At 40.1% G+C, this 12,315-nt stretch overlaps 1 protein-coding gene across 1 annotated transcript in view; it reads right to left on the minus strand.

The window, feature by feature from the left end:
* LOC141113460 (arf-GAP with SH3 domain, ANK repeat and PH domain-containing protein 1-like) overlaps positions 1 to 12,315 on the minus strand; it is a gene marked incomplete in the record, with an annotated part of 303,097 nt that overhangs the window by 75,170 nt on the left and 215,612 nt on the right. Inside the window, 2 exon segments of the mRNA XM_073606564.1 lie at positions 2,888 to 2,957; positions 5,871 to 5,971. Of these exon segments, the coding sequence (XP_073462665.1) occupies positions 2,888 to 2,957; positions 5,871 to 5,971 (171 nt within the window).

A 12,315-nucleotide genomic window follows, 5' to 3' on the forward strand; every position in this document is an offset into this window, starting at 1 on the left:
GTCCACATTTTAAAAGTCAGCAGCTGCAGTATTTGTAGCTGCTGACTTTTAAAAAAAACAACAAAAAAAAAACACGGAACTCAGCTTTAAGAAACATCGATCACAGGTCAATTGGCTTCAGTAGAAATCACACAAATAGGAAACATAAGGGGAATACAAAGACACTGAATTTTAAAAGAGCCAACTTCCCTAAACTATGAACCTTGCTAGAAGACATAAACTGGGATAAAATCTTAGGAAGAAGGAACACGGAGGAGAGATGAGTTTGCTTTAAGAGCATATTAAATAAGGGCATTAGCCAATGCATCCCATTGGGTAATAAATTTAAAAGAGCGAATAAAAGTCATGGATGGATTAACTCCAATGTAAAAATGCATATAAGAGCAAAGGAGAAGGCCTTCAAAAAATACAAGGTTGAGGGATCATCATCAGCATTCAGACTTTATAAGGAATGCAACAAGAAATGTAAGGGTGTAATTAGGGCGGCTAAGATAGAACAAGTATGTAAATAGTAAAAAAGGGAGGGCAGACCATATTGGCCCCATAAAAAATGAGGAAGGTCATCTGATTACAAAGGATGGGGAGATGGCGAAGGTATTAAATTTATTCTTCTCCTCAGTCTTCACGAAGGAGTCCGGGGGCTTCAGTAACCAAAACTGCAGTGTTTATCCTCATGACACATCACAGGAAGCACCTCCATGGTTAACAGAGGACAGAATTAAAATTAGACTTGGTAAACTTAACATTAATAAATCACCGGGACAAGATGGCTTGCACCCGAGGGTACTTAGAAAACTCAGTCAAGTAATTGTCAGACCATTGTTCCCAACTTTAACTGACAGCCTACTTACTGGAATGGTAACAGCTGATTGGAGAAAAGCCAATGTAGCACCAATATTTAAAAAGGGCCCAAAATACATCCCTGGGAATTACAGACCAGTTAGCCTAACATCAATAGTATGCAAGCTCTTGGAGGGGATGATAAGGGAATATATACATGATTTTAGTAATGAAAACTGTATCATTAGCAGTAATCAGCATGCATTCATGAAGAATCGTTCTTGCCAAACCAATCTATTAATCTTCTATAAAGGGGGTGAGTTTCCATCCAGATAAAGGAAGGCCCGTAGACGTGGTGTATCTGGATTTTGTAAAAACATTTGACACAGTCCCCCATAAACGTTTACTGTACAAAATAAGGTCCGTTGGCATGGACCATAGGGTGAGTACATGGATTGAAAACTGGCTACAAGGGCGAGGTCAGAGGGTGGTAATAAATGGGGAGTACTCAGAATGGTCAGGGGTGGGTAGTGGGGTCCCACAGGGTTCTGTGCTGGGACCAATCCTATTTAATTTGTTCATAAACGACCTGGAGGATGGGATAAACAGTTCAATCTCTGTATTTGCAGACGATATTAAGCTAAGCAGGGCAATAACTTCTTCGCAGGATGTGGAAGCCTTGCAAAAAGATCTGAACAAATTAATGGGATGGGCGACTACATGGCAAATGAGGTTTAATGTAGAAAAATGTAAAATAATGCATTTGGGTGGCAAAAATATTAATGCAATCTATACACTGGGGGGGAGAACCTCTGGGGGGAATCTAGGATGGAAAAGAACCTGGGGGTCCTAGTAGATGATAGGCTCAGCAATGGCATGCAATGTCAAGCTGTTGTTAACAAAGCAAACAGATTATAGGGGATCAACTCCAGAGATAAAAAGATAATTCTCCCGCTCTACAAGACTCTGGTCCGGCTGCACCTAGAGTATGCTGTCCAGTTCTGGGCACCAGTCCTCAGGAAGGATGTACTGGAAATGGAGCGAGTACAAAGAAGGGCAACAAAGCTAATAAAGGGTCTGGAGGATGTTAGTTATGAGCAAAGGTTGCGAGCACTGAACTTATTCTCTTTGGAGAAGAGACACTTGAGAGGATATGATTTCAATTTACAAATACCGTCTGTATTACAAATACAGGAGGTGGTCTGAGCGGGGGGCATCGTTAGTTTCAAAAAATTATTAGATAAGCACCTGAACGACCACAACATACATACAGGGATATACAATGTAATACTGACATATAATCACACACATAGGTTGGACTTGATGGACTTGTGTCCTTTTTCAACCTCACCTACTATGTAACTATAGTGCATCCTTTAAAAAGCATCCCATCTTTATGCAGCTTTGGGGCTCGTTCACACCAGAACATGGTGCAGGAAACCCACGTTCCATGCACATTTCCCACACCACATTCAAAACACACTGGGTGTGCGATCCGCTGCGAGTGTCAATCTATTCCTAACGACGTCCCAAATGTAGATGGCATGTACCATGTGATCCGGTGCAGTGTGTTTTTGAAGTGTATGCACTATCTTTGGTGCGATCCAATGGGCTGATAACTGCACAGCACTGAGTCGCAGACCGCGTTCCTGTGCAATTCAGGTGTAAACCGGCCATTACACATTACAAAAGTATTTACATACACACAGTCTAGTTGTTATAATTACTGGACTGACATGATCAGCCCCTGATGCAGCCTCTGACCTTGTGACTTGATGGTCGCTGCTCTCTGATATCATTACATACCATACAAAACCAGTAGTCCTGCATTATATGGGAGGACTCTGAGGGCCCTCCTCACATTTCAGAATGCTGGACAGTGGAGGAGAGTGCCAACTTCTGGGGGAAATGTGAATGAGGTATTTGTACTTAAATATCCCCCCTGCCCTGTCAAGTCAAATGAACATTTAACCTATGCATTGGGATGCGGTGGGTGTGTTAAACGCGCTGCACATGCAAATATAACAACACAATTTTATGTCAAGTATATGATGGAATACAGTATGTATGCATAAATAAAAACATTCTTTAAGGAGTTATCTAATACCGCGCCATGTGCAATGGTCAAGTAACAGTTCTTCACTGAGCACTTCCTCTTCTGCCAAACTTTTCTGAGCCTAGAAAAAGAGAAATTAGTTAATTTATGAGACCTTAATGCTAAAAAAAACTTTTTTTTTTTTTTTTTTTTTAGTTATTGGACAATGTGTGGAAGGGTTAAGTCCTCTGTCAGGTTTTTACTACTGCATGTGTCAACATTGGAAGATGCACCCCACTATTTGTCCTGATAATCATGTCACTGGGACAGAAACTGATGAGAAATCTATACATTTGAGTTGTCACCAAAACAGGATTTGAGAGGAAATTTCAAAGGATATGAATACTTTTTAAGGCACTATATATGTAAAATTACTCATGTCTGGGTAGTTTCAAAAATATTTTGTAACTCTATGTAACTGTGCTGTATAGTTTAAAGGGGAACTGTACTCATCCGCCTATTTGCTCCTCTAGCAATTACAGATCAAAGCTGTCCCTCGCCACTCTGCCCCCTGGCACTGCCATTATTATCCTGTCATCTTCCGGATTCTCATTGGGCGGCCAGTGCCGATGAAACTCCTGTGCATGCATCATTGTATGGCACTTAGTTGCTTTCTCTGCATTATACAGATAGTTGGGATGAGCCAAGGTGTACACTACACGTGTGTTGCAGGTAGCGCACACTCATTTAAAAAAAAAATTTGCTAGGATATATATATATCTATATGACACACTGTGTGTGCATGTATATATATATATATATATATATATATATATATATATATATATATATATATATATATATATATACACACACACATATGTGTGTGTATATATATATATATATATATATATATATATATACACACACACACACACACACACACACACACACACACACACCCACACATACATATGTGTATATATATTATATATACACACGCACACACTTTTTTTGGGGGGGGGGGCAGAAGAGACATGTAATATCTTCTGTTAAAAAATATGCAGAATTTCAGTTTAAAGGGGTTGTAAACCCTCTTTTTTTCTTTTAAATAACAAACATGTCATACTTACTTCCACTTCTCAGTTCATTTTGCACAGAGTGGCCCCGATCCGCCTCTTCTGGGGTCTCTCAGCGGCGCTGGTTGATCTTCCCCACATTGAATGTCTACGTTGGAGAAGCGCTCTCCTTGGTGGACACCCGTGCGGGCGCGCTCCCGAGTCCCACGACTTTTGTCCATTCACACAGAATGCAGGACTAGGCCCCGCCCCCCGGCGCCACGTCATTGGATTTGATTGACAGCAGCGGGAGCCAAGAGACACCAGCTAGAGATAGTGTGCTCGTTCCCAGACAGAGGATGACAGCATTCAGATAAGTAAAAAGGGGGGGGGGGGCAGGGCGGCTGCAACACTACAGAAGGTTTTTCACCTTAATACATAGAATGTATTAAGGTGAAAAAACATGAGGGTTTATAACCCTTTTAATGTTCTATGTTAGCCTAAGGGTGACAGCAGGCAGCATTAGACTAAGGGGTGGGTATTCGTAATGCCCTTTAATGTCCAAATGTCAACACCAGCTCATCTCTAATGTTTCTCTTATGTCACTTTAATGACAGATGAAGAGGTACTGAAAATTTACTACCTATTTTAACCAGCATGCTCTGCACCAAGCCTTCCTCTCAGAGGGAAGCAAATGACAAATTTGCATATTGATGTGCACATTTTTCACTTGATTAACATAGGCACGGCTATGGTATTTAGCATCTCACTTTCACTGATACATCACTGCTAATTACGAGTAATTAACACCATAATTAATTCTACACTACCAAAAAATGGTTATAGTGCCCTGATGAGGTCAATGGTAAAATTCACCAAGTGGATACAAGGTTTCAAACTTATGGCAAGTTATGATTTTCAAAATAAACAAACCTGCTGCATGTGTGTATATGTATTTATATACCTGTATACATTGTGTGTATAATTCTATATAATATATATACACATACACACACACCCAAAACATGAGTGATGATTTGGGGAGCCATTTCATCTCCTGGTGTTGGTCCACTGTGTTTTATCAAGTCCAAAGTCAGTGCAGCCCTCTACCAGGAAATTCTAGAGCACTTCATGCTTCTCTCTGCTGACCAGCTTTATGGAGATGCCGATTTCATTTTCCAGCAGGACTTGGCACCTGCCCACACTGCCAAAAGTACCAATACTTGGTTTAATGATCATGGATTCACTGTGCTTAATTGGCCACCAAACTCACCTGACCTAAACCCGATAGAGAATCTGTGGGGTATTGTGAAGAGGAAGATGAGCGAAACCAGACCCACCAATGCAGACGAGCTGAAGGCCACTATCAAAGCAACCTGGGCTTCCATAACATCTCAGCAGTGCCACAGGCTGATTGCCTCTATGCCACGCCGCATTGATGCAGTAATTCATGCAAAAGGAGACCGGTCCAAGTGTTGATTGCATACATACTTTTCAGTATTAAAAATCCTTTTTTTTTTTTTTTTTAATTGTCTTATGTAATATTCAAATTTTCTGAGATACTGAATTTTGGATTTTCACTAGCTGTAAGCCATATTCATCAAAATTAAAAGAAAGAAATGCTTGAGATATATCACCGTGAGTTTAACTTTTTAAATTACTGAAATAAATAAACTTTTTGATGATATTCCAAATGTATGAGATGCACCTGTGTGATATATATATATATATATATATATATATATACACATACACACACACAAACACAAACACAAATACATACATACACACACACACATAGAAATATATCTTTTTTTTTTGTTCTTGGCAAATGGGGGAAAAGAACATGCTATAACAAATTAAGTAATGTTGAGACAAAAAACAAACACCATACATATTTTCAATGGGTATTAACAGAGTGGAATGAATGATTCACTTAAACAAAAAGGTACATATGTGATACAGGTCATTTGCTTCGGATTGACACAAGGACATACCCATCGCTCTTTTTGAACAGAAAGCCATGTTTTTCTGTGCCATACTGCATGTTTCCTTGTAATTGGTGCATACTGTACACCAGCTGCTTACTGATGGAATCCTGTAGAGATAACGCACAATTGTTAAAATGCTAGAAAACAATGGAAGCAACTCTTCTGTAAACAGCTTGAATATTTAATAGAAACTGGTCACAAAATGTCTCCCTGCATCATGTCAAATAAAAGGAGTCTAATCATCTTGATACCCACCATGTCCATTGTGAGACGAATATCTCTGTTTACATGATTATAATTTTGTGGTTGGGGGTTCAAGAACATTGCAACAGTTAAAAAACAAACAAACAAAAAAAAGGAAAACATCATGCAACATAACTGTTAAGAAATGAAGAGGGAGACCTTCATGTTGACATGTATTTGATGCTCTTAACCAATAAACGTTTTAAAAAGACCTTTAAAAGAGAAGTTTTTTTTTTCTTTTAATCATATATATAAGGATTGAGTAAGTCAAACAATTGGTGGTCTTTGTGGGCACATAATCAGAGGGAAAATCAGTAAAGTATACATTTTATTACAGCATATTTAAAAAACATATAAACAATATACAAACAACACCCTGTTTGGACATAGTTACCCAATAATGCATTTACAGAGGGCTGGATCTAAGGTACAAGGATTGGTTTGGTAATATATCAAAGTGAAAAAGACATTTTTGATCCAGCAATGCCTCCAAGAACTTGCTCGTTGACGTGTTTCACTAAAATATTAGCTTCCTCAGGACATATACTGGATAGGTGCTGGTATATTTTAAAAAAATATTAAGCATTGGATGTTGGCATGGGGAGGGTCTTCCCTTACATTTTTAAATCATACTTACCTAGGTAGATGCAGCATCGGTCCAATGCTGCATCTGTCCCCTGCTGACTCTAAGACTGAGCAATCAATCACTGCTGATCGCTCAAACCTCTAAGCTCCATGAGCAGAGAGCTGGTGACTGTTAGTCACCACTCTCTGCTCTGACTCCCCCCATGCTTCAGCCTGCTGTCGGCTGAAAACGGGTTACAGGAGTGCAGAACGAACTGCACTTCTGTCATCCACAGGAGAGGCACAGCCAAATGAGCTTTGGCTGTACTTCTCCTTTTAAGCGATATAAACTTTTGTACAAGGTGTTCAATACCCATCCCAGAATTTACCATCTCCTTTTGTTGCGATCAGAGAGGTAGCAGACTAGAACCAGAACAAGGTCCACCTACACTATACCTTCATCACAGATCAGCTCCCTTGAAGGAAGACACACTCCACTGTATATCTATCAGAACCAAGTCTCACTTCAACTGGTCCAGTGCTACTGCACAGATATCAGATGCGATTTCCTGCAACAGTCTTAACTACCAACAGATAGGTGGGCTGAGCTTTGGCCAAAAGCTGATAGAACTAGGTAAGCAAGTGAACTAAAAAAAAGTCTGGGCAGATGATGGGGACAAATCTCGTCGGCTATTTTACATGACCATTAAAGCTAGCGTATTTTGGTTAAACCCCTCCAATTTAAGTTACATTGTAGTATAATTGTATTTACTGCCTCATTGCCAATATTCAAGAAACTGATAATCGCTTAGACTCCTGAAGCACAAAACGTACCTGGAGAATTTCAGATCTTTTTACTAGCACATGCAGCATTTGAAAGCTAGAGCTCCTTTTTCTAAGCTACTGATGCTCAACCTGCAGCTATTTGGCACATAAAGTGCGGCCCCCAGGGCCTCTGCAGTCAGGAATTTGTTTTCCTTCAATAGGTTTTGCAATCTCTATCTCTTGCTAACCCATAGTCTCTATCATCTTCTGTTGCATGACTGCAGTCTCTGACCACATTCTGTAGCATAATTTGCTGAATATTATGGATGACCCTTTGGTGCTGGCATGGCCGACACTTGAGTCCCCCATATGAAAAAAGTTGGTAACAATTGGTCTAATTAATGAGATTTTTCATTACACTGAGGGTCCGTTTACACTTGTGTTGCGGAAAAGCAAAGTAAAATGAGCGCGTTCCCTTAACACATGGTGATTCACCTGCTGTATGGGCAGTCCTGTTCATTATGAATGGTATCCTAATTTAGGGTACAGTAAAGTGTACCTAAATTGGGATACCATTCATGCTCTGACACTCTGCTCAAAAAAAAAAAAAAAAAGTCATGTGCATCTTTTGGTTCGTTGTGGTGTGTTGGCCCTTACGCAATGCACATTATGGCACACTGGGCACAATATTAAGTAACGAGCATTGACTAATGTGTGTTAACACACCACAATGGATGGCCAAAGCGGAAAATGCCTGAGTTGACATTTTTGCTCCACAGTGGATAACAAAGGCTCTAAAAGCATAACCGATGGGAAGGCCAGAAGTTCAGCTGCTTTCAAGGATGGATAAGACCCAATCCACTGCAGGCAGAAAACGGTTTTACAAATGCTAGTAAACATGTAGGAACTGGTAGGAACTGGTGTTCCTGGCAAGGGCAGGAGCATCAATTCCCATATAAATATGCAAAAGGTAGCACCACAGTACAAAGTAACTTCAGAATAAATTTAAAAGCTGCTGTGCCAAACACAAACTTGTGTTACTCTATGAGCATATCACAGCGCTAGATAATCAACAAAAGTGCATTAATCGCTATTAATAAAGTGTGTCGATTGCTAATTATTTCTCTATTTAAAAAATGAATATATAAATACGTTCAAAGTCCATTAAACAAGAAAAGTGCTCAATGCTCTTGTTCCACTTCCAATACTTCACATTGTACATCTTCCCCTTTAACAAACTAATCACCCATGTGCCACCACCTTCACACCATAAAAGTCACTGGATAGCCATGACCCTCTTTTTTTTATAAGTGGGTTATAAAGCGCTATCAGAGGGGTACAACTGCTTTATAGTCCACTGATAAAAAAAAGAGGGTCATGGCTATCCAGTGACTTTTATGGCGTGAAGGTGGTGGCACATTGGTGATTAGTTCCATAAAGGTATTGCAAGTGAAGAGCAAGCGGAACAACAGCACTGAGCACTTTTCTTGTTTAATGGACACTGGACTTATTTATTCATTTATTTTATAGAGAAATATTATTGCACTTGATTTGTGATTATTTAGCGCTGTGATATAGTATGCACATTGGTTCCCATATGTTGGCTTCAATTAATATCCTCTAGAGCAGTGGTTCTCAACTCCTGTCCTCAGGACCCACTAACAGGCCAGATTTTAAGTATTACCTTGGAGAGATGCAGACTAGAATACTGCAATCATTGAGCAGCAAATTATATCACCTGTGATGTATTTCAGTTATCTTGCAAACCTGGCCTGTTAGTGGGTCCCGAGGACAGGAGTTGAGAACCACTGCTCTAGAGCCTACTGTAACATTTTAGAGAAAAGTGGTGGGGCTAAGGTTATTGTCCGTCAGTGGTAAAATGCCCCTTATGTTGGTGGATATTGGAAAAGTGTTTCTTACATTGGCGTTTAGTGGGAAAGTGCTCCCCTGAAGCACTGGTCAGTGGGGAAGTTGGTGGTCAGTAGGACGTGCCCTCTTATGTCGATGGACAGTGGTGAAGTTCCTCCTTACATTGGTGGTCAGTAAGAGCTAAATAAATCATTGTTGTCAGTGGTTATTAAGTTGAAATATGGGAGGCTCTGTCTCCTGTGCTGGCAGCTTTGATTCCTAAGAGTGAAGTTGGCACTGTAACTACACAGGAACTTAGTAGAAGATCAGTCTACAACATGGTACCTGCAAGGAAGCAGAGCATGGCCAGACCCAGAGCACCCAGCAGAAGACATGGAGCACGTTCCCCAGATTTCACACCCATGCTCTCACAACATTTAGGAAATGTCACCTGAATCAAACAAGACTACAAGCTCCACTTGGGCACCAAAAAGTGAAGATATAAACTTACTCATACTAGCACTCCATTCACATCAAAATCCTGGACGTAATCTAAGTAACATAAGTCCAGGTTGCCATATCTGACACTTTAATCCATGAGGGCCATTAGCGCTGCATATGGGGCAGGTTGCAATGAGTGCTCAGTGTGGGTCTCTGTAGGGCTTCCCATGTATAGAAACATATGCAAAGACTCCTGTTTGTTTTGCAACATCATTATTCTGGGTCCACCAAGATGTCACCCAACATTCAAGCCTTTACTATGAGAGATACTGCATATGCAGAATGTACGCTCAGATGTAGCAGCAAACAAGACCCTGAAATAGAAGCAAGGCGCTAAGCGGTGTGAAATGAATTCACAGACATCTGCTGTGTTTAACACCTAACATAGATGCAAGTCTCCCTCCACAATATGACTTTGACTGATGACGAACCCCGACATCATTCATAGCATCAGACCACCTCGCACTTGATAATTAATCTGTCAGCCCCATTCTCTTCAGTGACATGAAGAGTGGTCCCTCCTATTTACAAAATGGATTAGCAAGATGACTTGTTATCAGTAAATTAGATAACCTGTTAATATATCCTTTTCATAAAGGCCTTGTAGAGTAATTACTTTTCTGAAAGCTGCGGTGGAGATTTTAATTAGCGGAAGCATAATTTGTACCAATCATGTATTTGTCAAAAGGAGTCAGTAAATCATCACCTATACATTCAAAAGTGTGATTGCAGCCTCATTTTTCAAAAAGGAATTTCAGAGAAAAAGGATGAAGCAAAAGTATGCTATTCCACTGTGTTGGTTTTATTTTTAAGACAAACTTAATTGGCCCTTTGGGGGTTTGGGGAAGGGAAGCATAATGCTCCACAAAGTTCAAGGTCTACAGCAGTTAAAAAAACTAAAAAAAAAACGAGAAAAAAAAAACACTGCTTATGTAAAAACTAGTTATGGCACATAGTGTAGTTCCAATGGAGTTGGAGTCATGTCCAATCCATACCTCTTAAAGACTATATACTGGCTGGGAACAATGCAGCGGGTACTGAAAGGTTTGAAAGGTTGACAAGGTTTGTAGCCATTAAATATTTGGCATTACACCGATTGTTATGCTGCTCTCGTGTCTATAACTGCATTTTTCTCTTGTCAAGAGCAATGTGTATCATACCATGTTTATTCTTTTTCCAATAAAGACCAACTTTGTTGTTAAAAAAAAAAATATTTGGCATTACACAACATTTTTATAAAGGTGTTAATAATCACTGCAGAATAAAATACATTACATCTTTCAAATTTGTGAGGTTTCGGGTCTGTCTATATACAGCCAATAGTTTTGAGAATGACACAAATATTAATTCTCACAAAGTCTGCTGCTTCAGCATTTTTAGATATTTTTATCAGATGTTACTATGGTATACTGAAGTATAATTACAAGCATTACATAAGTGTCAAAGGCTTTTATTGACAATTTCTTTGCATAAACTTAATGTGTCAATATTTGCAGTGTTGACCCTTCTTTTTTAAGACCTCTGCAACCCGCCCTGGCATGTTGTCAATTAAGTTCTGGGCCACATCCTGACTGATGGCAGCCCATTCTTGCACAATCAATGCTTGGAGTTTGTCTGAATTTGTGGGGGTTTTTTTGTTCACCTGGCCTTTGAGGATTGACCACAAGTTCTTAATGGGATTAAGGTCTGAGGAGTTTCCTGGCCATGAATCCAACATTTCGGCATTTTGTTCCCAAAGCCACTTAGTTATCACTTTTGCCTTATGGCAAGGCGCTCCATCACGCTGGAAAAGGCATTGTTCATCACCAAACTTTTCTTGGATGGTTGGGAGACGTTGCTCTCAGAAGATGTTTTTGCACCATTTTATTCATGGCTCCACTCCCTTTGAGAAGCAACCCCACACATGAATGATCACATGAAAGGATGCTTTACTGTTGGCATGACAGAGGGCTGATGGTAGCGCTCACCTTTTCTTCTCTGGACAAAGTTTTTTCTGGATGCCCCAAACAATCGGAAAGGGGATTCAGAGAAAATTACTTTACCCCAGTCCTCAGCAGTCCAATCCCTGTACCTTTTGCAGAATATCAGTCTGTCTCTGATGTTTTTCCTGGAGAGAAGTGGCTTCTTTGCTGCTCTTCTTGACATCAGGCCATCCTCCAAAAGTCTTCTCCCCATTGTGTGTGCAAATGTACTCACACCTGCCTGCTGCCATTCCTGAGCAAGCTCTGCACTGGTGGTGCCCCGATCCCACAGCTGAATCAACTGCAGGAGACGGTCCTGGCACTTGCTGGACTTTCTTGGACGCCCTGAAGCCTTATTCACAAGTGCAGTGGAAAGGCTTTTTATGGAATTAAGTTCATTTTCATGGCAAAGAGAGATTTGCAATTAATTGCAATTCACCTGATCACTCTTCATAATATTCTGGAGTATATGCAAATTGCCATCATAAAAACTGAGGCAGCAGATCATGTGAAAATTAATATTTTATGTCATTCTCAAAAGTTTTGGCCATGGCTGTGTGGTAATAGTT

This window comes from Aquarana catesbeiana, linkage group LG12 (genome assembly GCF_042186555.1).
Source record: "Aquarana catesbeiana isolate 2022-GZ linkage group LG12, ASM4218655v1, whole genome shotgun sequence".
Taxonomy (NCBI): domain Eukaryota; kingdom Metazoa; phylum Chordata; class Amphibia; order Anura; family Ranidae; genus Aquarana; species Aquarana catesbeiana.